Raw genomic sequence first — 26,444 nt, 5'->3', positions numbered from 1 at the left:
GCTTCTTTATGGGTTGGAAGGAAGAAAACTCTGAGCTTTCATCACGATCATCAAAACCAGCCTCCCCTCTCCATCCAAAGCCCAGCACAGAATCTAGGGCCACGCTATAGATCAAATCTCTAGTTCATCACGTTTATTTCCACAGCATCTATTAACCCATCAGGAGGTAAATAAATCAACAGTTTGATATGTATTGAGTATGAAGTAGAGTTTGCCTCATAAAAAGGTTTGACAGGGAGATTGCTATCTGGCTTTCCAAGGCTTTGTACTAGAAATGGAAGAGCTATCCCTTAGACCTGGAACAGGGTTTGAACCTAAAACGTCCTGTGCTAGAAGTGTGGCCCCCTATTGAGCCCCCTACTGAGCTAAAGGAATACCTCCACTAGCTTGCAACTGCAGTAGGCTGTTATCCCCTTCAGCAGACCAGCCACTAGAGGGAGACAAAGGCCAACACTTTCTTAATGTGTGTTAGACATCGGATAAATGGCTGTTCTGAATGGTGTCATTCTTCCCTCCAGGTCAGTATTGAACCAATATCCCAGTCTGGCCATAGAGGTCACTGTGCCATGTCATTCAGAAGAGACCAAAATCCTGACCACTCACCGTCATTAAAAATGTCATAATACTGCAAAAATAAATGGTATTCTGGCCAAACTCCATCTCAAGTAATTGCATTCTGCTTCCCTAAATCCTCGCTACAGTTTCACAGAGGTATTGTGTTCTTTACTTCCTACCCCATACTGTTGTGCTGTTAAACACAATATTCCACTGTGGTGAAGTAATACCTGTACATCCCCTACCTCCCCCCCAGAGATGATGTGGAAAGGGTGTTCAGATCCTCAGATCTCAAGGTATTACAGAAGTGTGAAGTACCACGGTAAAATTCCGTGTGAGCCTCTGGGTTTCCTTTAGTTAATAGTGGTTATGGTAGCATAACTTCTGGCAGCCTGCTGGACTGAAAACCAATTCTTTCACCCTGCTGCCTTCATGCAACAGCTGGAGATGTTTTCAGAAACTCCATGCCTCCCAATTCAATTAACATATTGGCATCCTACACCTCATCACTCTCAGAGTTCTTATTTATAGCACGTGGGGCCAAATTTCACCCTCTGATGCATGAAAGGAATTGCCATTGACTTCCAACACAGCCACATATATACACCAGAAGATTTTTTGGTCCCCAACTCCACTTCTCGATGCTTGTCTCATCTGTCACAAAAGCAAAATGCTCTTCTTACACGTCCTTTCCCCCCAGTAATGATTAGCCATCAACCCAGACTATAATCAATCACAAGGACATTGTCAACTTACTTGCCATGATTTTAAAACCTTTACCTCCAACCCCACAATTCGCTAGTTAGAGTCACAGTGGGAACACATCACCACGGGCTATTTCCTTATCGAATTCAGTCCCTCACTCACCCACCCACCATGATTCATGTTGAAACTGGATGACTGCCAACACCAAATTTGTTTTGCTAGAAAGAAAAATTGCATGGGATTTTGCAAACGAATTCAGAAAAGAACACTTTGCAATTCTGGAGCACCTTTCATCTGAGGATTTTGGAGCACCAAACAAACATTAACAAAGTCTAAAACCACCCCCAATGAAGCCAAGAGGAATCATTTGACACAAGGGGAAATGGAGGCATGGAGAAGTTAAGTGACTTGCCCAAGTCACAATGAGTCAGTGGCAGAGCCAGGAATAGAGTGGACAAATTATTGGGTTCAACACAGGAGGAAGTGGATGAAATTCTGTGATCTGTGATATACAGGTCAGACTAAATGGTATAATTGTCCCTTCTGGCCTTTGTATCTCTGAGTTCTGACTTCCAAACCACTGCTCCCACCACTAGACCACACAGGCAAGAAACCAAATATGGGACCTCCACATTTATACTCTGTTCCTTCCTACTGTTGGAGTGATCAGAAGTTCTTTGACTTCCAAACTGTGTTAAGTTCAAAGACTGAAAATATACGACCAAATTCTATTTTATTGCCTTTTTTAAACCAAAGAGTCATCTGAAAACAAACCCTCTCCTAGCTCTCAAGACAGCTGTGTAGGCCATTTTCTATATGTGTTGTACAAGGTGAAAGCTTTCGAGGGACAGTTCCCCACAGATGTTAAACATGTAACTTCAGCTGGCTTGTGAAATACTGGCTTCATGCGCTGGCCTCTGACTATGCATTCAAAGGCCACATGGTAACCACAGCCATTACCAATCCATCTGGCTGAGGGCTTAAACAAGTGAAATTACAGTGATGCACTTGCTGTTGGCAGTACAGCTGAGACCTATACAAGGGGGCTTGCCAGTGGGAGTCAAACTTTATCTTATTGCTGCTTTTTACTTTGCACCGTAACTGTCAATGAACTCAAATTCATTTTTGCTTTGCTGTGTGTCACAAGTATCAAAAAACCCCAAACCTCAAAACCACCACCACGAGGATTCTTTCCTGTATTTTAAGCAGGGTATCTGGACACAGTAGCTTACATTTGTCAACACTGGTTTGTTATTGTAGGGTTGCCTCTGAGTGCTGAGCTGTACAGCCTGGTTTATTATTGTAGGGTTGCCTCTGAATAGTGAGATTGTGGGACTGAATTTTTTTTTAAATAATCATCACAGAAGCATTTGCTTTGAGGGAACTTAATGGACTTTGCAAACTAAGTTTTTTGCACTTAAAGAGACACCATCAACTTGAAACAAAACAAAACCACAATCCCCTCTGAAAAACTCTGACCTAAATATTTACACCTTAGATTACGCTAAACAAATGAGATCAGAAAATCTCTCTTTTGGCCAGTTTGTTTACTCTGCATTTGCCAGCATTTTATAGCCAGCTTCACTCCTTCCCGGGGGCCAGTTGGGCTCCCTGTCCCAAGCCCCAGCACCGAGGCATTATTCGCCAGCACCTTGGTGGATGAACTCCCTTTCCCAGGCACCAGGAGAGGGCATCTCCAAAGAACTGCAGCTGCAAAACTAACACTGAAGAGGCAAAAGGAAGATGCACTGTGTGTGTGTCAGGAGTATGTTCAATGAGATCGCTCCTCAGCCTGCCCTAAAGACCCTTCTACACATCAGCAGGGGAGCAGTAATCCCTCAGGAAATTAGTCAATTAAAAATAATAATTGAAGTTGATTGTCCCTTTAATAATAAGTCTCTTACAACACCTTCTCCCTCTGCATCTCCTCTGTCCGTGAAACTCAAATTCTGAGGACTGTATTTAATCGTTCCCATACCGCCCAGCAGATACCATGGCACTTGTTCAGACATAAGAGCGCACAGCTGGCTCCGAGACAGCTGCTGCAGATGCTGCTCCTTTTATTCACTCAGTCGAGAGCCTTCAGACAAAAGGCCCCACTGTATTTCAATGCAAAGTAGCTTGGTCACCCAGCTCCGGAAACGTTGCAATAAACCAGAGCAGGGATTGATCCTGAGGGGTGCTGAGCACCTGAATTCCAAGAGGGCTGCCCTGCGAGCTACAAACACTCAGCTCCAGACCCTGGGAAAGCTTTCACTGTGCGCGGGTAGGACCCCGGCCACCATGGCAGCAAGCATGGATTCCCTCATGAGCACCATGGCTGAATTTAGGATACTGGAGGACAGCTCCCAAGCAGGAGGCACAGCGGGGCAGTCTCCCACGCTGACCCTTGTCATCCAGGGGTGTCACCACGCCTGTCCTGGGCAACACTAACGGCAAAGCCGTGAAGACGCTGCCGTGAAGAACGCTCTGGAGATGGTGCTGAAGAGAACAAGAGCAGAGAGAGAACTCTGGGGTCCCGGCAACTCAGCGAATCCTCCACCTTGTTCCACCTGTCAACACACCAAAGGGTCTCACGGAACATGCATGGGGACCAGCAGCTCGGCCTGACTCTGGCTGGATGCTGACTCAGTGCATGGACCCGAGCAAGTCACAAAAGGCCCTAAGCATATTTGGCGTTTAATTCCCACTGAAGCCAATGGGCGTTCGGCATTGAACTGGCTTTGGTGCTTCTCAAAACCCCGCCAGACGTCTATCTGCATCTTTAGGCGCCTAAACACCTTTGACAATGGGCCTAATTTTTCAGAGTTGCTGAGCACCCACCACACCAGTTAAAGCCTGAGAGAGCTTTGCGGGGGGGGGGATCAGGACATTTAAACCAAGCTTCCTAATCTGTCTCACCGTTCACTCCCGCTGGGATAACAAAAATGGCTCTCTCTCTGGGGTGCTGCAGAGATGGGCTAGGCCAGGGGTTCTCAAGCTGGGGGTTGGGACCTCTCAGGGGGTTGCAAGGTTATTACATGGGGGGGTCATGAACGGTCAGCCTCCATCCAAAACCCCGCTTTGCCTCCAGCATTTATAATGGTGTTAAATATATTTAAAGTGTTTTTAATTTATCGGGGGGGGGGGTGTCGCACTCAGAGGCTTGGTGTGTGAAAGGGGTCACCAGTACAAAAGTCTGAGAACAACTGGGCTAGGCTGTGGGTGTCCTGTGCTTTGGAGGTGTCTTGCTATTAGGGCTGGCTCAGCACCCCCCCCAAAGGACATGACCCTACATGGTATTTCATACGCTGATTTGGGGATTCTCCCAAACCGGACAGGCAACACGGAGGGGAGAAAAAGTGGCATTAAAAAAAAACAAAAGAAATCCACGACCACCCATGCAAAAATATCTCAGAGCTGACAATTTACAGCCAGGGTTGGCGCAGTCCCCCAATGTCAGACAACTGGATTCTCTACCCTGCAATGCCGAGATCAGATGCAACTGTGATGTCAGCCCCCAAATCCCAGGCCTTGCTGTGTCAGCATTTGGGTTGGGCCCTGCTATACAAAGAGGAGATTAGGATTTAAAGCAAACAGGGGCGCTGGGACGGGGAGGGACACTTTACAATAATGTTGCTATGCTTAACAACAATCCTTTCACAGAGTGCGTTGGGGATTTGTTTTTTGTCCCGAGCCCGTTGGCTCTGTGACAGGAGAGTATTCGCCTCCATAAGCGTCCCTTTGTTTAATTTCACGCCACCAGACAGCAGGCGGGTTGTGGCGACACGTGATGGTGCAGGCCATGCTCCTTGTAAGCACCATGAATGGGCATCTTACATCAAGGATCTATCATCCAGGTCTCAGGCACTGACCCAACTACCTGCTTTCCTTAATGCCAATTTGGATTGTAAAGCACTTACGTAGATTATTATTTATGAAAGCGCTTAGGGACCAGGCGAGACGGGGACCTCATGGTGCTAGGTGCTGTACTAACAAAGAGATCATCCCGGCCCTCAAAAAGTTTACAATCGAAACAGACAAGACAGATAGTGGGTATGGTAGAGAGCTAAAGCACACAAGCAAAGTGATGATCTGCAAACAGCATGTTGGTGCCACAATTTGGGAGAGGTTTTTTGGTTGTTTTCCACAAAGCATTCAAAACAATAAAAAAAGACGGAAGTAAACATCACGCTTAGCGTTCACTCACTAATCACTGAAATGCACCCACCTCGGAGGAGGAATATAGCACTATTAACAGTTCACAGTAACAGCACACAACAGTTTAGGAAGGAAACAGATGAACATTAAGTTCACCCATCCCGTTGGAAAAACAGAAAATTAACATACAATATACCTTACAAATTGCTTATATAACAAATGCAACTTCCCTACAAAAGCTTTTGGTTTAATTATCATATTTTTCCCAGCAGCCAGGTCTGTGGGAGCAGGTGTTTAGACCTGGGTTTTGTCCAAAATAAGCTGATTTTGTGATTCGATGAGAACTAGTAATAACTGCAGAGGGGTGAGGGAAAGGAGACAAAACATCAGACATTCTAGTCTAGTCTATGTAGATCCTTATATCGTGCTCAACTCTGCAGTTACATGCTCCTTGGTCTAGTTATCACCAATCTGGTATCAGCTCATAAGGATTGTGTAGCTGCATCACTGAGCAGAGCATCGTATTTTATTACAAAAATAATAAACTGGGAATTTTGACTTAACTTCTCTGAACCAGGTCAAGTGGCAGAAGAGATCGTATTGAGAAGGGATGGGGCTGACCTCACTGGAGTGGAGAGGGCCTGGCTGGTGCTAGCGAGCAACTGAAAATCCTGTTTATTTGCTCAGAGGTCTTTGTGTTGTTGGAAGCAATCTTATTTAAAGCTGGTTATACGGGCAAAGAAATGCTTTTATGAAGAGCTAAATTCGACTACCTGAGCAATCTGCAGCTTTCTGTAGAACAACCCCTTGATTGTCTATCAAGGATATGAAGTTACAGGCATACCATCATCACTGGTTCACCATGCCCTGAATGTAGCTGTTACAGGAGCTGGATCCCCCCAGGATCTCCCTCATTTCAACCCTTATAGGGTTCTCCACCAAGTGCCATTACTGTGATACGATGAGATTGCCTGACTGCTGAACCACACTGGTGGGACAGGGGAAACTGTATGTGTGGACGCGGATGGAGAGCTTGCAGAGATGTGTAAGAGTCAGACCCATTCCGTGGATAAATGCGGGGGAGTTCATCGCACCTTCGCCAGCAATCGCAGAGAGAGATTTGTCCCTCCACCCCACTCACCGGATTGGTTCGGGTTTCAAGTAGTAATTGAGGGCGGAGACAATAACGCTCTCAGGGAGAGGCGGCTTCCCGGCGGCTCTCTGGATGTCTAGGTGAGCGGAGTTGCAGAGGGCATGGACGCCGGTGTCCGTTCGGCTGGAGACGTAGAACTTGATGGGAGTGACGGGTCTGAGATTCTGTGCCGCCCGCTGCAATCCAAGAGAAGGGACAGTGAGCAAGGGATTCGCAAGGAGGCATTAGAACACAACGCTGTGGCCTGGTCCCACTGATCTGACCTTTGCTCTGGTAGAACATCAAATCGTACATATTTAATGTGAGCACGTACAGCAAATGAAACTTCCTGCATCAGTTCACCTGCTTCTCCCTTTGAAGCTTCTTTTTTATAGTAACACACCAGAGGAAAGAGAACTCCTCACTCCAAGCCCCCAACACATTCACCATAACTCATGCTAAGTACTGGCCTCTGATCGTTTGAGCAGGAAACAAAACCAGACAGCTCTGTCACTGGCAAATATTTAATAATGTTTTCCCAGTTCTCATCAAGGGATCCATTCTGCAAGGGGCTGGGGTCCATCAGCTTCCAAGGACAATCAACAGGAGTCCAATTCAGAGGCCTCAGCCCCTTGCAGAAAGCAGACCAGTGGGTGCTTTCGTTTCTTTGAGGCCAACAACAACAAAATACCCCATTTTCAAACATGACGGGGTGATTTTGGGGCCCAGTTTGAGACACGATAAAGGGGTCTGATTTTCAGACAGTGCGGAGTGTTTACCCTCTGAGAATCAGGCTCCTTTAAAAGACATCTTAGGCTGGACACCCAAAGATGGAGACACTCAAAATCCCTAGTCACCGCTGTAGATGCAGGTCGTTGCTTTTCATACAATTGTCATCAGGGAAGAAGGTATCACATACAACAGATGTTAGTCACAATGCTTAATACACAACTGGAAGGTGCCCAGACACTGTGGTGACGAGGATGGTATAAAAACCTAGACAGAATAGAAAATAGAAGAGTAGGTTGGCTGGTTGTTTTGTAAAGTTTGGTCCTGCTTTGAGCAGGGGGTTGGACTAGATGACCTCCTGAGGTCTCTTCCAACCCTGATATTCAATGATTCTAAGGTGACTTCCCCTTTAGGGTGACCCAGATTCTAAATCCAATCTTCCACCAAGATATGGCTGTCCCAGATTTTCCCTAGCCCTGGCTCTTCTCACCGTGCCATACAGCGTGTGATTGGCTGAGCAGAGATGGCATTTAGCAGAGTGGCAGGTCAGGTAGGCAAATCCATTCCTCCCCCTTCTCAGCAACCCTTAAAATGCAAAACGTTGTCTTGTCTCCATCTGTAAGTCACAGCCAAGCCATGACAGCCAGTCGACGCGCCCAGCGTTTAAATGCAACCCAGCAGCTTATCCTGTGATGGGCGAGTAACTGCATTTACAGCCTTTTTCTCATTTGTGGACCCCTCAAATATTTCAAATGGAGGTGCTGACCCCTTTGGAAATCTTAGGCATAGTTTGCGGACCCTCAGGGGTCTGCAGACCAGAGGGTGAAAACCACTGGTTGCCCTAGGCCTCCTTACAATGCTATTGACCTTAGCCTGACACACCCCTAAAAGATTATGGAAGCAATTCACTCAAGAGACATCAGCAGCACCGAGAGATGGATCCAGCACCACTGTAGTTTGCCACCAGACTTTAGCAGGTGCAGGGTTCACCCTTTCATTTCCAGTGCAGACACTAGCTGAATAAAATATCTCAAGCCAAAGATTCCTCCCACCCATAAAGGGAGCAATAGGCTTCCATCAGTCATTAAGATCAGAGGAGGGGCCAGCAGATCAGACTAACAGTAACACAGCACCTAGCTCTTGCATTTCATTAGTCTCAGGAATAAATACCCAAGGATCCAGGCACTTCCCCATTAATACGCACGTGTAGCGTTGGAGCTGATGCAAGGACATATACGCAGGGATACTAGTGACGGGATAAACCATACGGACTCAAGTCACACCCTTCTCTTCACTGGTTACACATGTGACTATAACACAGAACTGGGCTGCTCCTGTTTAAATATTCTGCCTTTCTTTCCTAGTGAGAGTCATCTTAGCATTGATGCGATGTCCTGCTAACGCTACTGGGACGTTAGTCCCAGCAAGACTAAAATTAATACGACTGTGGGCAATATATTATTTATAGAGAGAGGATTGTATTTTACTAGAGCCACCATTCTGCCCTTGAATCACACTGCAGCTGTGAAGTGAGATTTTTTTGAGGAGGCAGAGGATGGACAGTTAAAAATTACACCCAATACTACTAAAAATCAGCATTTTTAAACCAAGGGTGGTGGAAGTAATTTAATATCTGCAAGGTTCTGCACCATGGCACAGCTTCCAGAGTGAATTAAACACCTTTTGAAAGGGATTTCAGTTCCCATTCCCCTCCACTCCCCTCCCCAACAGCTGGGTTCCCCTCCCTCGCTTTCCTCCTTTGCCCCATAACAAAGGGCTGGAAAAAAACAAACAGGTGCGATATCACAGCCCCCCTGCTAGGAAAGTAAAGAAAAACTCTGCTAAATGAGTCATTAATGTGGTGTCCTCTAATTAAGAGACTCTATTACAGCTAATTAGGCATGTGTGTGTGTGTGTTTGCATGCACACTAGGATGAATTACGTTTTCTTAAAAACCCTAGTGAAGACAGGGCAGGTTTTATTTTAACACGTTAGTGAGTAGGAGCCTAGGGTTCACCAGGACTGACTTTACACATTTTAAAACACAACTTGTCCCATATATGCTTGAGTTTTCAAAACACGTTCGCTATCTCGTTGTGCAAATACACCTTTCAGCCTCATGTTCACAGGCCCTTAGAGAGAGACTAAGGCAGTTAGCTGGGGGGGGGGGGGGAGGGAGGGGAGACATGGATGGAGGGGGAGGGAGAGAGATCAGAAAGATGGGCTGAAAAAGAAATAAAGGAGAAAACCAGATTAATGGCTAGCAATTGGCTCTCACTCCCCTCCCTCTTGAGGAGGCCAAGCAGTGATCTTTATTAGATTTCAATTTGGTACCGAGAGTCAATAAAGTTTTAGCCGCTCACTCGGAAATGCCTTCCAGGCTCCTGCTATTTTAGCACAGAGGATTCTGGACTCTTAGAAACATACCGGTGATGAAGCATGGGGAGGAGTGCAAACATGTAACTGAGCTACAGGGGGAAGGCCTGGGAACCAGAACACACCCCACCCGAGGCTTTTTCTCTTCCTAGTCCTTCTCTTTGGCGCTCACATATGGTTACAATTAACAGTGAAAATCTTTATTTATTACCCTTTAGCAGAGAGGAGCAGACAGAAATTAAACAGTTTTCTTTAGCAGACCTTGACATGTGGCCCAGCGACTTATGGTAAAGCTGAAGCTGCATTTAGAGAGCAAACTTGCAGGAAGATGTGTTTGGGTTTAGCAGATTTCGTCAGGCATACGAGAAGCGCAGCGTATCCACACTTGGGGAGCCGGGCTAGAGCATGGGAAACACCCTGCTTGGCTTGGTACGGATTTGCATCTGCTTGGGCTCAGGGGGATCCCCACGCCCAGCCCATCCCTTCTCCAGCCCCTTTCAAACTAGTGTCTGAATGGCACTGCAGTGAGAACCAGGCGCTGAGGTTTGGATCTCACCCCTCGGCCTGGGAGGAGCGCTCTCTTTTTGGAGAATAGAATAGACTGGAAAAGAAGAGTGGACTGTAGGATCCAAGCAGGGCTGGCTGACTGGCACGTGGGGAACAATGAACCCACAGAGACACAGAACTGGACGACGGGGACAAAGAAAAGCTATTTTCACAGCTGCCTCCATCCAGCAGGCATACTTCTCATGCAGAACTCTCTGGAGAGGAAACTGAAGGATCTATGTGCTGAACATTCAAGGAATAACCAACAACAAAACCAGAGCTATTAAAAGCTATTTTCCCTCCAGCCGAGCGGCCACATGGTCTTTAATAGATATTACAAGTGACTCCTGCACCAGATTCCTTTTTTAATAGCTCAGTGAAAAGCACGTCCTAATTAATCTCCCCAATGCGGAGCATTGCTGAACTGCTGACCCCAGTTGTGAGCAACTCACAAATGACCCCTTCACTTATGAGTGTGTGCCATAATTGGACCATCCAGATGTCCTTTGAGCCTATATGCAGCTGGTGGTTTGTTTCCCCCTGATTTCCACAACGCTAATCTGCTAATATCACCTGCACTGAATTATGAAAAGATGCATTATTTACTCTTTAGTAATTTCAGGTAAAAGCCTGATAATAAAATAAAAACACTTTGGACCCGCCCAGTGCTTTTCAGAGGAACTCACCCCGGCATTACTGATATTAATTAAGCCTCCCAAATATCTCCCCTGGGTATGATCTCAGAGATCCAAATGAGGAAACTGAGGAAGAAGGATTAAGCAACTTGCCCAAGGTCACCCAGCAAGTGGCTGGTACAGCTGGGACTGGAGTCTAGGATTGAGGAGTCTCCCATCAGTTGTGCTGTTTTCACACCAGGGTAACTTTGCTGACTTGCATGGACTTACTCCTGATCACTCCAGTGTAAGTAAGAGGAGGATCAGGCCTTAGTAGTCCCCAGGGGCTGGTTCTTAGCCCATACTGCATCCAAGCATCCTCACCTTAGCTGATGTTCATTTCTGAGTGCTCTGCCATTTGATGGCTTGGCACAGGCCAGAGGTGCCTCATTTACCTAAATCCAGTCAATTTTCTATTTGACTTTACTTTCTGGTGTGCGTTCTCTCCAGCCAACAGTATTCCTTGAGCTGGGATACACATCCAAGGATTTCACTTTACCCTGAATTCCTGCCTACGCTGTGATGCATGAAAAGAACCACTTGCAGGTAGCTGGGCTGTTCTTCTGACAGGTCATTTGCTAAGCGCTTCCACATTTAGAACAGCATGAAAATGTCTGCTCTTAAGTGCCAGAATTATATCCTGAAGGGACAGGAAACAGGAATCCCTGCTAGGTTCAGCAGGATCCAGAGAAGAAGGACAGAGTCTTGCAGAACCAGGGAAATCTCTGTGTGCAGAAGAGGAGACAGAGAGACATCACCTGCAGTGCTGCATCCTATAGAAAGACCTGATTTTCAGCTCTCTGACCCCGGTCCAATTGCCCTTTAAAGGTTAAAACAGACTGTGAGGGTGTCTCTACACAGCCCAGGGAAGCAAGCGCTCCCAGCCTGTCTTCAGAGACTCGGGCTAGCAGGACATGGCTTTAAAGTTGGGGCTTGGGCTGGAGATGGGAGGGGCTAACTGGCTACAGACACAAAGAAGGGGGCCCACTCAATAAGTTTGAGAACCGGTGAGCTAGGGAAAGTAGTTAGAAAAACTCCACGGTAAGCTTGTTACATGAGGTCTCACCTCTAACCCTGACATCAGAAGTCACCTAACCACGATACGTGCCTAACTGTGATGCTGTATGTACTGAACATCACAGAGACAGCAGAAACTCTGGCTGCAGGGTCAAATTCTATCAGCTACGACGGTGCAACTCTCCTGATTCCAGTGATGTTACACTGGGGCAAGCCCTGCAAAAACAACACTGAGCACCTACCCTGCAGGCCCCTTCAGCGCTTTGCAAACTAATGACATCCATGTGAGATCGGAGAATAGCATTCATCCCCTGGGGAACACGCTGACGGTGAAGTGACCTGCCCAAAGCCAGACAGAGAATGAATGGCAGCACCCTGAGTAGAATCTGAGCTTCCTGAATCTTGCTCTGTGCTCTAACCACTGGACAATGCTTCCTCTCTGACTGTGCCGGGTTAGAGAGACGGGAAATGGATGCTTTCAAATGGGTTTTAAAAGGTCAAAAGAGAAGTACAAGGGCAAACTGCATGCGGAAGCGAATTTCATCCATACAGCACCAAATGTGCAGAGACCCAATATAGGCAGTATGTGCTGCATTGGCTCACGGCCGCCTCCTGAAGTATCAGGGTACATTTTAAAATTAGGGGGCCTGATCCTCTTCTGGTATCTATTAGCAGCCTCATAGACTTAGACAATGCGACACCGATTCACACCAGCTGAGGATCTGGCCCAGTACTTAGTGTGATAGATGCAAGTTCTTGTGGCAACAAGGAGAATACAGTAGAGACATTCACTAGGCCTGGAAGAATGGGTCTAAAAGCCCGTCACCCACATCGCTGGAAGAGCAATCCAACGCAAACAGGGACAACAGAGGACTCATTCCTGGGTCTACCTTCTTTTCTTTGGAGTTTGTTCTGAAACAGCCTCACGCGGTCCTGGGCTGCTCTGTTCCCCGCCCCCCCCTTGCATGGAAAATAGTATCTGGATATAGCACAAAGCTGTTGGCCAAAGCAGAGCTTTGTGCAAAAAGATTTGTTCTGGGCAGTGTTCATCAGCACGATGGGAAACAGCACACTCGGGAGACGATTCAAACCAAACAGCAAGCACCACAGTGCACGTAAGTCCAGGGAGAAAAATACAACGAAGAAGCAACGAACAACAGCTCAGGGCTTGGGGCTCTGTTTTCTTGGGGGTGTATAAATTGGATTTGCATTTATTGCATTTTAGAGGCGATCAAACTGGGTGCAGTTTACTAGCTGCAACGCTAAATGGGCTTGATCCTGCAAATCCTAACAGTGCTTCCTTATGCAAGTAATCCCACTGAAGTCCAGGTGCCCACTTGCATGAGTAACAGCTACTCATTTGGGTATGGGGGATTAAAAGGCTCAGGCTCGACACTGGAGGTTTGTCCCTCTAAACTGCACTTATAGTGGGGTTACCTGTGTGTAAGGGCTACAGCATCAGGTCCTATATATCTTGCCAATATTAATAAAGAAACAACAAGAGACATGGCCAAGCCACAGTGTTCAGATCTAGATCCAAACTCTAGAGAAGTCGGGGGGATGCTTAGATCTGGGTTCTTGGTTTGCACCCATCCCTAGAAATGATGTGAGTTTTTAAGGGTTGCAGGCTAAATAAATATTCACCAAGAAAGAAAGTTTTAATCTCCTGGGGGGAAAAAAGCCAAACATATTAAATAATCATCTATCTCTGTATGCTTAGTCTGCAAAATTGATATTTCTCTCTGTTTCATGCAGGTGGTCTCTGAACACTAACAAATCTGTGGGTACAGGATTGTCACTATGGTGCATGCCATGACCACTTGTGAACTTCATGGTGACAGTGGGGATAGAATCAAAACCTCCTGCTCCAAAGGACCAGTCCCCAGCTACTTGAGCTGAAGGAGAATCTCAGTTAGCAGTACAGGATCTATGGCACACAGTTGAGCAATTCTGATTCCATCCAGGAGAGGGCAGTTTACATTAACATGTCTATGTGGTGCTCTCTAGAAGAGCACTTCTCCACCATCCAGCCCCGAAGGAGTCTAAGGCACAGTTTGGCAACCTAAAAGCGCCTACGTGCACAATGTAGGCTCTAAGATAGCTCTCCCAATGCATGGGGCTATTTTAGCTGGAGCCGCAGATGTTCGATTGTCCCCCAGCTTGTGAGATTTTTCCCAGACCTCCCCCAGGTCTATCAAGAGCTATAGCCATCCTCCGCAAAAGCTCCAGATGAGTCTTAGAATCATCCCGAGGTGGAGAAATAGGATCTGACACAATTTCCTCCTCTGGAGACGAGGAAGAAGATGCCAGCGGAACCAGGGGCTGGTCTAGTTCCTTCTCCTCTTGCAGCTGCTCATGAAAGGAAACCCTACTCTGCTTGGTATCACCACTACGGTGCTTGTGGTGACAAGTCTCCTGATGCCCGGCAGATGGAGCCAGCTGAGATGGCTGCAGGGATGCTCTTGCCTTGGCTGGGTGGGGGAGGGGAGATGACCCCAAGGTTCCAAAAGGGCCACGGGTACAGCCCTGGACCCAGCTATGCCTAGCCCAGAGGTCCCTCTTGTAGGCTTCCTGCTGGGGTGGAATCCAGGGCGGGCAGGTGACCTCTCTCTCCTGATGGGGTTGGAGTACATAGGAACCCACTTCAGAGTTCAAGGAGTATGAAGCTTCTTCTCGAGAGCTAAGCGGCGCCGTACCCATCAGTGCCGGAGAAGACCATCAAAAACAAGCATGGCAAATACACAGATGCATCGTCTTCCAAGGAACATTGCACCAGTCTGTCAGAGTGACCACGAGTGATGGCATCACACCAGGCATGGTGCAGTCAAGTTCCCAGATCTGGCTCAATCCTACAAATCCATGACTCTCTGGGCAGCCCTCCAGAAGGCCCAGGTAGGATCAGGGCATGTTGATGGAAGTTCGAGAGCACAGTGTGCTGGGTTATTTTTGTCCATAGGGGTTGGGGTACATAGGAACCCACTTCAGAGTCCAATGAGTATGAAGCTTCTTCTCGAGAAGCGGCCGGCCTCGAAACCCGGAGAGCGCAGCACATCTCCGGTACCAGTCCCAAGCTGGGTGCCAGAACCACACAAAACAAGTTTTTTCCCTTAACAAACTAGCTAGCTACTAAAAGGACACTCACAATACCCGGGTACTAGATACAGGTATTGACAAAAGCCTTGCAGAAGCAAGGACAGGGAGCGCCAACAACCATCACAGGCAGAAGGACTGAAGGAGACCTGGGGTGGCTCAGCCCTTTATGCCTGCACCATGTGCACGAGACAGAAAAGGGCACTCGGGCCGCCCTGACCAGTGCTGCTAAGGGTAAAAACTCTCCGATAACTGTGTATTGGAACACACCAACACCTACAGTGGAACAGACATGTGCAATCGCTCGAAGAAGAACAAGTCTTTCGGAGTTCAAGGTTGCAAGAAGGTGAAGCAAAGGGGACAAATTCCTACAGACTCCAGAAGTTTTCCATTAATGTTCCTTTAAGACATCCCATGTGGTTCTCATAAATGCAACCCGACTCAGCAGTGCCCGACATCAATCCAACCACATGAAAGGAACGAGCATATCCACGAATTGGCCAGTGTGCAGCTGAGGAGATCAAAATGCCGATGCCATGAAATGACAATAACAAATATGTTGATCTAACTTTTTCTCCCCCCTCTTTTTTTTTTTTTTAATTGCCCATTCTACCCATTTGCTTGTTAAAACAAAAAGCTGCTCGCTCAAATGTTGCAAAACAACTGCTGAGCTCATCCAAAGCCCCAAGCATGGGACAGGGAGGGAAAACAGTGCTATACTGTGCCGAGGATGGGTAAATGGGATACACAGCCTTCTGGACTCTCTATCTTTCAAGCGCCATGTAACATTTACGCAGCATTCCAGATACAGTCTCTGGAGATGGTGCTTTATAAATCAATGAGCAATATGAATAAATGTTGCCGAGATCCCCAATTAGAGTTATGATTCTTAGCCGCTAGGCAGGACTTTCCCTCCATAAATCTCAGAGCTCTTGGCCAAAGGATGTGAGAAATCATTATCCTCATTTTACTACCCAAGGCGCTAAGATTAGGTGACTTGCTCAAGGTCGTGCAGCAGGTGGGTGGCAAAGCGGAGTATAAAACCTGAGTCTCCCAATTCCCAGACCAGTGCCCCCGCCATCAGACGGCGCTAACTCCCACCACCAGAATTGCAGATAGCCCTCGGCTACCACAGCAGTGAGTGCCGAATGAATGCCAACACAGACCATGAAAAACAAGCATGGCAAATACACAGACGCATAGTCTTCTAAGGAACATTGCACCAGTCAGAGTGACCGCGAGTGATGGCATCACACCGGGCATGGTGCAATCAAGTTCCTAGATCTGGCTCAATCCTATAAATCCATGATTCTCTGGGGCAGCCCTCCAGAAGGCCCAGGTACGATTAGGGCATGCACCCCTTTGCACATTGATGGAAGTTTGAGAGCAGTGTGCTGGGTTGTTTTTGTCCATTGCAACAACCTGGCTGAAAAGTTCGCTACGCCGCTTTTGGGCATGATGAACGACCAAAGGAAGGCCAGATCGTTGCACACAAACCACTTTATACTCAGCGTATATGGAATACCCCTCAGCGCTCCAAGTCTGCCTGAGGAGTGTCCGGATTTGTGACCCATCTAGCAATGCAGGTAGTATGCAGGTTTGATAGATCCTGAACTTTGTCTCAGCACAAAGATGGTTTAGCATCTATAAGGAAGACGCGCACTTCATGCCGGGTTCATGTTCGCCAAAGAACATCCAGTTTGCTGCAACCATTTGAACCCTGCTTACAGTCGAGGTAGGTGAACTCCTCACTGCTCTCCACAGAATACCCCGCTCCGAGTCTATGGACCTTGGCCTGCTGCTATGAGATGTTCAATCGCACAGCCGCAGGGGGTATCGAGGAGAGGTTGGTGGGCAAATATGTGACCTTCAAATGGTGTGTGTCCCGAGGCTAGAGAGGATAAAGCAGCACCTGCTTGCTGCTGGGCTCATGATAAGTAATCAATTCCAGTGCTGAGTAATAACAAGATCATATGGGCATACAGGTTGTATATTACATAAGAGATCTCCAGCCTGAGCTGTTGTGTGTGGCATTACCTTCAGATTCAATTTTTATGGTCAGATCTCCTCCCAAACAACCACCCACAATGCCCTTTTGCTCCCTCTGTCCTCTCAATTTCACACCCTTTCTACTGCTCCTTATGCCTGGAACTCTCTGTAAAACAAGGGAACCCGCTGCTCTAACAACAATAAATAGAGAGGGGCGGGGGGGGGGAAACGGACAAAAACCAGGGAGTGGCGGAAAGGGGAGCAGGGAGGAGAGAAGAGTAAGCAACATTTTCCCCCAAAACAGCTTTTGTCCAGTTCTTTGTGAAACTACAAACTTCATCCTAATTTCAACATTTTTAATAAGTTGACCAGCACTAAAGTTAGTTGAACAAAAAACTATTTTTTTGCAAAAATTTCAACCTTTTCTGCAGTTTTTTTTAAATTTTGTAATTGCACCAAATTTTTTAAAAAGTCAACCAGTTCCAAAAAAACCCCACACTGCCACCAAATTCAGAACACGTGCCTCAAACAGTCCGTTGAGCTATCTAGCCCAAAGCACCTTCGATTTGTCTATATGCTGGAACCATCTGACTACTTCTGAGGGCATTCTGTGCCAAAAAATTAAAAATTCTGTGCACAATATTTTAAAATTATGCAAAATTTATCGGTCAAATAAACGTGGAGGCTCCAGCATGGCACTGGAGAGCACAGGCCACTGGTTGCACAGAAGTGGGAGATCACTGCACAGCTCCCCCCTGGGGACAGACTCAGCCATGAGGCTGCACCCAACCCTGACACAGCGCAAGGGCTGGGCCTGCCCCAGAAACACCCCAGTGCCCTGCCCCTCAGTGCCAGATACATCCAGGTGTGCGCGGGCTCAGCCCGGCAGGATCCAAGTGTGGAGGGGCTTAGTGTAGGAGGATCCAGATGTGGATTGAGAGGGTTCTGTGTGGGGCCGTCTGAGTGTGGGTGGCTCAGTGAGGGATCCAGGTGAGTTGGGGTTCTGGATGCACAGGGGCTTGTTGGGGGGTCTGGGTGCGGGGGGCTCAATGGGGGAGGTCTGAGTGTGGGGGGGATAGAGCTCGGCAGTGGGTCTGGGGGGTCCCATGGGGGGGACAGATGCTGGGGGAGTGGGGCTCAGTGGGGTGGCGATCCAGGTGCAGCCGGTTGGGGCTCATCGGGGTGGTCCAAGTGCAGGGGAGTGGGGCTCCTCAGGGGGGTTCTGGGTGCGGCAGGTGTGAGGCTCAGCGGGAGGGTCTGGGTATGAGGGGGTCTGGATGCAGGGTGGTCGGGCGAGAAGCTCCCTGCGCAGTGATCCCTCCCTCTGCAGGTGAGGAGCAGTGGGTACAGGAAGCGAGGGAGAGGAGGAGGAGTTTGCAACCCAGCCCCGGATGCCAGGCAGGGGAAGAGGAAGTCCTGCCCTCCCCAGCCCAGCCAGGACTATCAGCTGAGCCTGGCACCAGCCGGGTCTTCCCCAGTCCCTCCCCCTGCCCTACAGCGATTTCCCTCTCTGCCAGCTGCCGCGGGCACCCGAAACATACTGCTGGGGAAGGTCGCATGACCACTCTTGTGGCTTCCCTTTGCTTCCCCATCAGAAAGTCATTTTTCTGTGGGGAAGCAAAGAAATCTGCAGGGAACATAAATTCTGCACATGCACAGTGGTGCATAATTCCCCCAGGAGTAATCTGACCCATCACTGACATGCAGGTGCCTCTGACCACTCTGAAAAACGGCAGTTGTTTAGGAGCACATAGAAACACAGCACAACAGTTTGGCCGGGAAGCAAAGAATACTGCATGGTAGCTGAAGCTCCAAGAGTCTTTTTTTTTTTTAGGTAGGCATTGCTTAACCTGGCTTGAATTTAACTCTGACGTCAAGGTCCACAATTCTACCCATGCAAAATGGGAAGAGTGATCTTTGAATGGCCACAAGTCATTCTTTTCAGCGACCATAAACGTTTACCATCTCGTCTTAAAAGGACAGCACCTCCAAAAGTGCATCACCACCTGACACCATGTTGGGGCACCGATGCAGTGCTAAGGGTTCGCACCATCTATTGAACTGCACACAGCCCTATCCTGCACACACCTCCCAAACATGCCCTGCTTTTCCTCTTCGGAGGAGTGGGTAAGAGCTAAGACTATCCCAGAGACAAGCACACCGTCCTTAAAACCCATAGGGATGATAAGAAAACATGCTGCTCTAAGAATACTATGCTCAGATCCTAATGTGAGGGGAGACATCATATAGAACCTAGATGTGCTAGAATAAAATGTATGGTTTAATCTCTGCTCCTGGCAAGCATAAACCCAGCCCAGAAACATGCCAGGGGATAATCTTTCCAGAAGTAAAGCTTATGAGAACCATACATCATTTCTGTTGCTTCAGAAGTGACTAGAAACAGTCGTGCGAGAGTCTCATTCTGGATAGCAAGCACAGTCCACTGCAGCACAAGGTGGCTGGACTGTAACCTCTCTGACAGCTCAAATCTCATCTCTTACATAAACAGGCATGTGTTTCACTTTAGCTTATAACTTATCCCGACTGCAAGAAGTAAATTAAGACAGCAGAGTCTCCTTTTAATTACAGCCACTCGTGGGGACATGGGAATCACCAGCAGTGTTCAGAGATGTGCCGCTCAATACAGAATTGTAATTAACTTAGCATTACATTACAAAAATGCCTAGATGTGCAGAGCATTCATTCTGTAACCTGTACTAGTGACCCACTTTCTACTGGCTGACATAAGAATGGGTCTTTTTTCACTGCTACTGCACAGTTAGGGCCCAATCCTGTTAACAACTGATACAGAGAGAAGTCCTGACCACCTTGGGAGGTCTCCTGGAAATTAATGGAACAACTCAGGCGCTACTCACGGTGTTTGTACGATCAAACCCATATGCAGTGTATTAAAAGGGATGCTTTCAGATTAGAAATCATTTAAAACCCCCGCAAGGTTTCTTTATGTGTGTTTATAGTTATATCAGAGCATTAAAACTGGAGAGAAATGTTAACGGCAAATTTCCTTCTTACATTTTTGCATTTCTTGTCATCTTGACAATGAAAACGAACCAGTCAATTTCACTTTTATTTACATGCAGCGTTGCTGTAGCTGTATTAATCCTAGGATATTAGAAAGACCAGGTGAGTGAGGTAAAATCTTTTATTAGACTAACATCTGTTGATGCGAGAGAGAAGCTTTTGCATTTACACAGCAAAAAACTCTATGTAAGCTTGAAAGCTTCTCTCTTTCACCCACAGAAGTTGGGCCAGTAAGAGATATTACCTCTCCCTCCTTGTCTCACCTTTGTTTACAGTTACTAGTCAATTTCACCTTTGGGTGTCACACACTAACACAATGCTGTCATGTTTGGATTGCAGTTCTGCAGGGGAATGTTTAGCTTAAAAAACAAAAACTGTTTCCACTGGAATTTTCAGAACCATTTCTACTGGTCTTAAGTTTTATGAAAAGTTGTTCTTACAAGCCCAGCTTTTGGTTCCAGTTTGACCAGGCAGAGAAGAAGACTGTCTTGTGGTTAAGGCCCTGTATCGAGACTCAGGGACTCGAAATTCAATTCTATCCTCTGCAACAGACTCCCTGTGTGACCGTGGGCAAGTCTCATAAACCCAGATTATCAGGTGTTTAGGAACCTAACTCCCATTGAAATCCATGAAGGTTAGGTACTTAAATACCTTTGAGGATTCGTTCCTTAATTTCTCTGGGCCTCAGCTTCCCATCTGTAAAGTGGGGAAAACACCACTTCGGCACAGGTGTTTTGCAGGGATAAATTACCAACGTTTGTGAGGTACAGTGAGGGGAGCTATGTAAGTACACAGGCAGACACACAGGATCGCTTTTAATAGATCTACCAGGAAGAATCCAACTCAGTACCAAGTCTCTACAATTTGAAGCCATTTGGTTTTGCTTGTGTAGAAACTGAGAGATTGTCGCTACCTGTCAATTAGTGGGAGGAGAGAGGTAAGAATCCACTGCTAATTAAACATTTCTGATGGCTTTGCTTAGATAGGACAGTCATATGACCCTCTGGAGAGGAATGCACTTCAACAACATAAGGGTGATTAGCAAAATTCTTCTACATCAGACAAAATTCCTGCACATTAGACAAGTCATCTAAGAACCAGATGTTCCCAACAGAAATTACAGAAAACTAACGGCTGAGTGACAGTGCTGCCCCCTTTGAGACAATAATGACCATGAGGAACACACATTAAGATTAAACCAGTCATTCATGATTGCATCTCTGGGACAACAGGCGAAGTGCACCATTCTTACGGGTGTCTACACTCAAATTAAGCACAAATCATTAATTTTAATGTACCATGGTAATAACTGAGTTTTTGTTAATAGCAAAAAGCTATTCAATGCACCGCTTTGGAACACAGCAAAACTTCTGGCATGTGGCGCCAGTTTAACAAATGCATTTGCAGGCTTTGGAAATAATGCTTTGCATCCATACAAGGATCTGAGAATGTTTTACCAACATCCTCCCAGTAAAACTCTCATGCCCCTGGGAGGAAAGTGTTTCAATACCTCTTTCATCAGACGGGAAAACTGGGCACAGAAAAAGCTGGATGACTGCCACAAGGTCCTGTAGTAAGCCAGGTTTTGTCTACACACAAACTTTCACCCATTTGGTTAAACTGGTTTAGCTAATCCAGCGCTACATGGACACCAGTTTAACATCAAATCTCAAGGGAAACCAGCACAATACTGCCTTTAGATAAGTGCCTGTCCACGCAGAGCAGCTTGCAGGACTGGCCCCCACATCCCCTCAAAAAACAAAGAAAAGGCATGAAAAACTTGCCCTGGATCAAATCCTTAACAATACCACTGAATTGCTGGGTGACCTTGGGCAAGACACTTCACCCCCTGTGCTTCTGTTTCCCCATCTTTAAAAAGGGGATAATAATACTGAACTCTTTTGTAAAGAGCTTTGAGATCTACAGACTAAAAGTGCTGTACAAGGAGCCAGGTATTATTATTATTCTAAGTGGTCAGTTACAAGGACAAGTGTTCCCCCTTATAACATCTGTAGTTCCACAATGCAACCTTAGCTTTTCAGTTTCTGTCAGTGCCACCCCAAGTACCTACCTCCAAGTAATTCTGGACGCCGAGCACAGGCTGATCAGTCAATGTCTCCATGACACCACTGCAGAGCAAAAGAAAGACAACAGTTCTTAGCAATGGTCAGTAAACGCCAACCTTCAGCCGATGGCTAAACATAGGATGGAACATCACACTTAGGCTGAGTACCTGGGCTACAGCAAAATAAGGATCGTCAGCTTCTTTGTCAAGTGACCGACTGTGATTGAGATCCAGCGAATTCTTTATATAAAACTTAACTAAGGATCAAATGCTACCTTTCACCTATTTTAGATAGGCTGCCATTGACTTTAATGGGCTTCGAATCAGGCACCAATTCTGTACACAGAAGTAAAATTATATCCGTTTTCCTTCCACTATATGCTGCTAATTTAGTCAGGCCCTCATTTAGCAAAGCAATTAAGCACATGGTTATGTCCCATTGACTTCAAGGGCTGTTAAGTGTTGTACTGTATTGAGGCCACACGAATAGGAATCAAAGTTTTACAAAGACTTCTTAACAATTCACGTAGGATGGAGTTTGCGGCTTCTAGCTATAGTAATTGTCCCATTAATAATAATGGCCTAATCTGATTATAGGCAAAGAACAATATTTAAGCCACAGATGCAGACACGAATTTATGACTATGGTTTCAACAACAGAGGACATTTGCATATCTTATTTCAGTTATTCCTTCTCTAGTCTCCTTTCATTGTCTGCCTAATAGAAGGTCTCGCCGAGAGTTAGAGACTCACTCAAGGGGAAAAAAAGAAAAGCAAAATAATGCAATCTCAGCTGTCAAAATGTATTACGTGGCATATCTAACATTCAAACTCTCCCCTCAAAAATTAAATGGCCCCTTTACTGCGTCTAAAGACAAGCTTATCTGCCTTGGTTCTCTCTGCATCGTTCAAGAACGAAGGGAAACGGTCACATTCAGCACTTCACATTTTTAAAAGCTTTAATTTATTTATTTTACTTTGCAAAAAGGTTTGAGACTGCAGAAATCACAATCCACCCTTTCTCCTCGTTCCCTAGCCAGGCCCTCATCCCACCTACATAGGAACTGCCACATCAAGGATCCGTCCTTAGCTACTGAGATTTCCTCCTCTTTGGTCTTCCTGCTTTTCCCCCCTTGCTCCCCCATCCTGTCCACACAAAATACTGCCCAAAGTCACCTTGCTTCCTCCCACAATGTTCTGATCACATCACTCCCCTCTCTGAATCTCACCCAATTTTCCCTCTAGTCTTCCATATCATGTTCAAGCTACCTGTCCTCACCTTTAAGCCTCTACAAAACCCCATTCTCAGCTACTTTTCCCTCCTACCGCTTATGTTTCTCCTAAATTGCCCTCATAACAGTTCCTTGAGATCCTTCTCCTGCTCTGACCTTCAAGAGCCAGGGTCACAGTGCACAGGCCACCCTTGCTAAGTGTCTGGAAGGCCCCCAGCTGGAGCAATTGCACATCAGTCAAAATTAATGATAACGACAAGCCCACTGAAGTTCTGGGGACGATTTGCACAAGGTAAAGGCTTTCAGGATAAGGTCCCAACCCCGCAGATGCTATTGCGAGTGAGCAGTGTGACTGAACGTAACCTCACACGTGCGAACATGCATTTGCAGTCCTTGAGCTTCAGCTCAGAAACTTCTTGAGGCAGGGACCTTGTGCAGCACTGAGAAAACCGAGAGCCCTGCAATAAATAACTCTACTCAGTGTAGTAAACAGGGGACAAACCTAGGGGTCATTCTAACAGTCACTGACCTTCACACGAGTGATTCTGATTCTCGCATTAGAGACAAAGTAGAAACGACAGCCTGAAAGTTATAAACATTAAGGTCTTGTCTACACTAGAAAGGGTTTGCCTGTAGCTAATGCTGGCAAAAGAGTTTGTTTATAGTGTATACCAGTTCCCCAAACAAAATCAACCATACCAGCAAAAAGGAGGTTTCTGCTGACCGACACTGGAGCTTCTGCTGGCATACCTCTTATTGTCACACTCCTACCCACCAAAGCTAGGCCCGCAAAAACTTTGAGGCCAAGTGACTTTGCTATAAGTCCCAACTTACAAACTTCAGGGGGGTTGCCGTGTTAGTCTGTATCCACAAAAACAACAAGGAGTCCACTGACACCTTAAAAACTAACAGATTTATTTGGTCATAAGCTTTTGTGGGTAAAAAAAGCCCCACATCTTCTGATGCAATCTACAAACTGTTCTTCGTGGTGCAAAGTCAACCCCCACGGGGCTCCTTGCTGGACCAGAGCCTCAGGCCAAAATACCTCCAGGGATTCAAATGAAGTTACTTTGCATTTACACCTGTCCGAGCTGGCTCTTTCGTCTATCTTCCAAGGATAGACATGAGTTGTCGGATCACTCCAGTTGGGCTTTGAGGGAGGAAGGAACCAGGACAACATTTCCCCCACCCCAAACGATTTGCCCTCGTTCCAGTTTCTAATCCCCAGTAGATGTATTCCTATGCATTCAATAACGGGATTAATATTTACCAAAAATACAAGGAATTATTTACCTTGGAGACTGGGGTGTAGTTTCCTTGCCTCCCCGCCCCCTCTTTATGGTGACCAGACAGGAAGTGTGAAAAACTGGGACACTTCCCCCTCCACCCCACCCAGGGGCTGGGGTTATAGTTGCGCACAGAAAACAAATCCCCTAATATGAGGGCATCTGGCTGCCTTCCACCCCACGCTAAGAATGCCCAGATCCCGGATTCGTTTTCCCCACCCCACCGCACCCCCCGGAAGGGCAAACCACCACCACGCCACCTACCTATAGTTAGTCCCAAAGTACTGAAAGAAAACTAAGTACCGAGTTTTGGGGGAATGCATCTCTGTTTGCAAAGGCTTTAATTTAAAAGCTCTGCTTTCGGTTCAGGCTCGCGTAGCAGCTGTCCCCCCCCGGATTGAAATGCGCTCAGCAGCACAGCCCCGCGCCCCATTGCCGCTCCGCGGGCATGAAAACCCCTGCCCGGCTTTTGCGGGGAAACCTGCGAGCTCAGAGCGAGCCTCCTCTTCGCCCGGGGGATCGGGACTGCAGCTCCGGCAACCAGCCTCGGCACAGGCCGCTGGAGCAGCGGCCCGCTCTGCCCGGGGACGCCCCGCAATGAATCGCCCCCCCCCCGCCCCCCGTCTCGCTGCCGCGCCGCGCGCCCCTTGCAAGGGGGGGGGGTTCCAGGCACGCGGTTTGCAGGCGGCGCCCGGGGAGCCCCAGGGGCGCACGTGCCCAGGAGGCAGCGAGCTTCCAGGGGGCCTAAAGAGCTCGCCGGCGCCGCCGGCCGCTTGCAGCTTTGGGCAAGCCAGAGCCACCCCCTTCCCCGAGCAAGGGGAGGAGCTTTAGACTCAGTTGCAATCCGCGGTAGGGAGCGAGGTAAAGTTTTGCCTTTGGTATAAAACGTGTAATGGCTTTGTAATTTTTTTTTTTTTTTAAATCTATTTTTTAAAGGTCGAGCGAGGTTCATCCTTTAAAGGGTCTCGCCTGCCCCGGCCTGTAGCTTTTGTGCATTTAAAAATGCTCCCTTTCCTTGCTGAAATTCCTTATTTTACTTGCTTGGGAAACCAGTTGGGGCGGGGCTCATGTTTCCCCGCAGTTTGCACCCCAGGCAGCTGCAGGGGGGGCTTGAAAGTGGAATTGACTGGACCCTGGTGTAACCCAAGGGGAAACTGACTAGCCTGTCTCAACATGGCCCCGCCCCCTAAGAAGAATAATGTAATAAGCAAACCGCATAAACAGTGAAAGAAATTCTGGGCAGAATTTTCAAAAGCAGGTAAGTCACTTCGCACCTAAGTCCCACTTTCAAAAGGAATTTAAGACACAGATCCTCAAAATTATTGAGGTGAGCTTAGGGTGACCAGATGTCCCGATTTTATAGGAACAGTCCTGATTTTGGGGTCTTTCTCTTATATAGGCCCCTATTACCCCCCACCCCGTCCGGATTTTTTACATTTGCTGTCTGGTCACCCACATACCTTCGAGAATCCAGCCTGCAGCCGTGATGCCTAAATCACTTATAAAAATTAGGTTTGGGCTCCCAAGTGACTTGGGAGCTTTTGAAAATGTTACCCTTTAGGTTCAAAGTCCATTCATTTACAATAATCTACAGTGTGGACTGCAACAGGAAAACAATAATTTGTCATCCAGCTGTGCATTTTTCAATCTGTGCCCCTCAAAATACATTATTAAAACCCAAAGCGAAAGGAGCCGGGCTGCCCTGGCCAAAGCAACTATATAGCATTCATCAGGGACAGGACCTCGCAGAAATTTGTGTTGTCAAAAGCAGCACGACCTGGTGCTAGAATCCCCTTGGCGAGCCGTGGGAATTATGAAATTCCCCCAGTGACAGATCTGTCCTCAAAACAGGGCTTCTGGGGGCTT

The 26,444-nt window shown here is 47.1% G+C and overlaps 1 protein-coding gene across 4 annotated transcripts in view; it reads right to left on the bottom strand.

Moving 5' to 3' along the window:
- PUSL1 (pseudouridine synthase like 1) overlaps positions 1 to 25,382 on the bottom strand; it is a 65,700-nt gene extending 40,318 nt beyond the window's left edge. The window contains exons 1-3 of one of the 4 annotated variants that reach the window (XM_073317094.2): positions 24,843 to 25,382; positions 22,067 to 22,124; positions 6,542 to 6,729 (exon numbers count right to left, since the gene is read on the bottom strand). In XM_073317094.2, the coding sequence (XP_073173195.1) occupies positions 6,542 to 6,729; positions 22,067 to 22,124; positions 24,843 to 24,901 (305 nt within the window). In that variant the 5' untranslated portion in view covers positions 24,902 to 25,382. The other 3 variants (XM_073317096.2, XM_073317097.2, XM_073317098.2) reach the window with 3 other exon arrangements.
- Between the last annotated feature and the right edge of the window lie 1,062 nt (positions 25,383 to 26,444).

This window comes from Lepidochelys kempii, chromosome 18 (genome assembly GCF_965140285.1).
Source record: "Lepidochelys kempii isolate rLepKem1 chromosome 18, rLepKem1.hap1, whole genome shotgun sequence".
Taxonomy (NCBI): domain Eukaryota; kingdom Metazoa; phylum Chordata; order Testudines; family Cheloniidae; genus Lepidochelys; species Lepidochelys kempii.
Note: the sequence above shows the minus strand (reverse complement) of the source record. Positions and strands in the feature narration are given on the sequence as shown.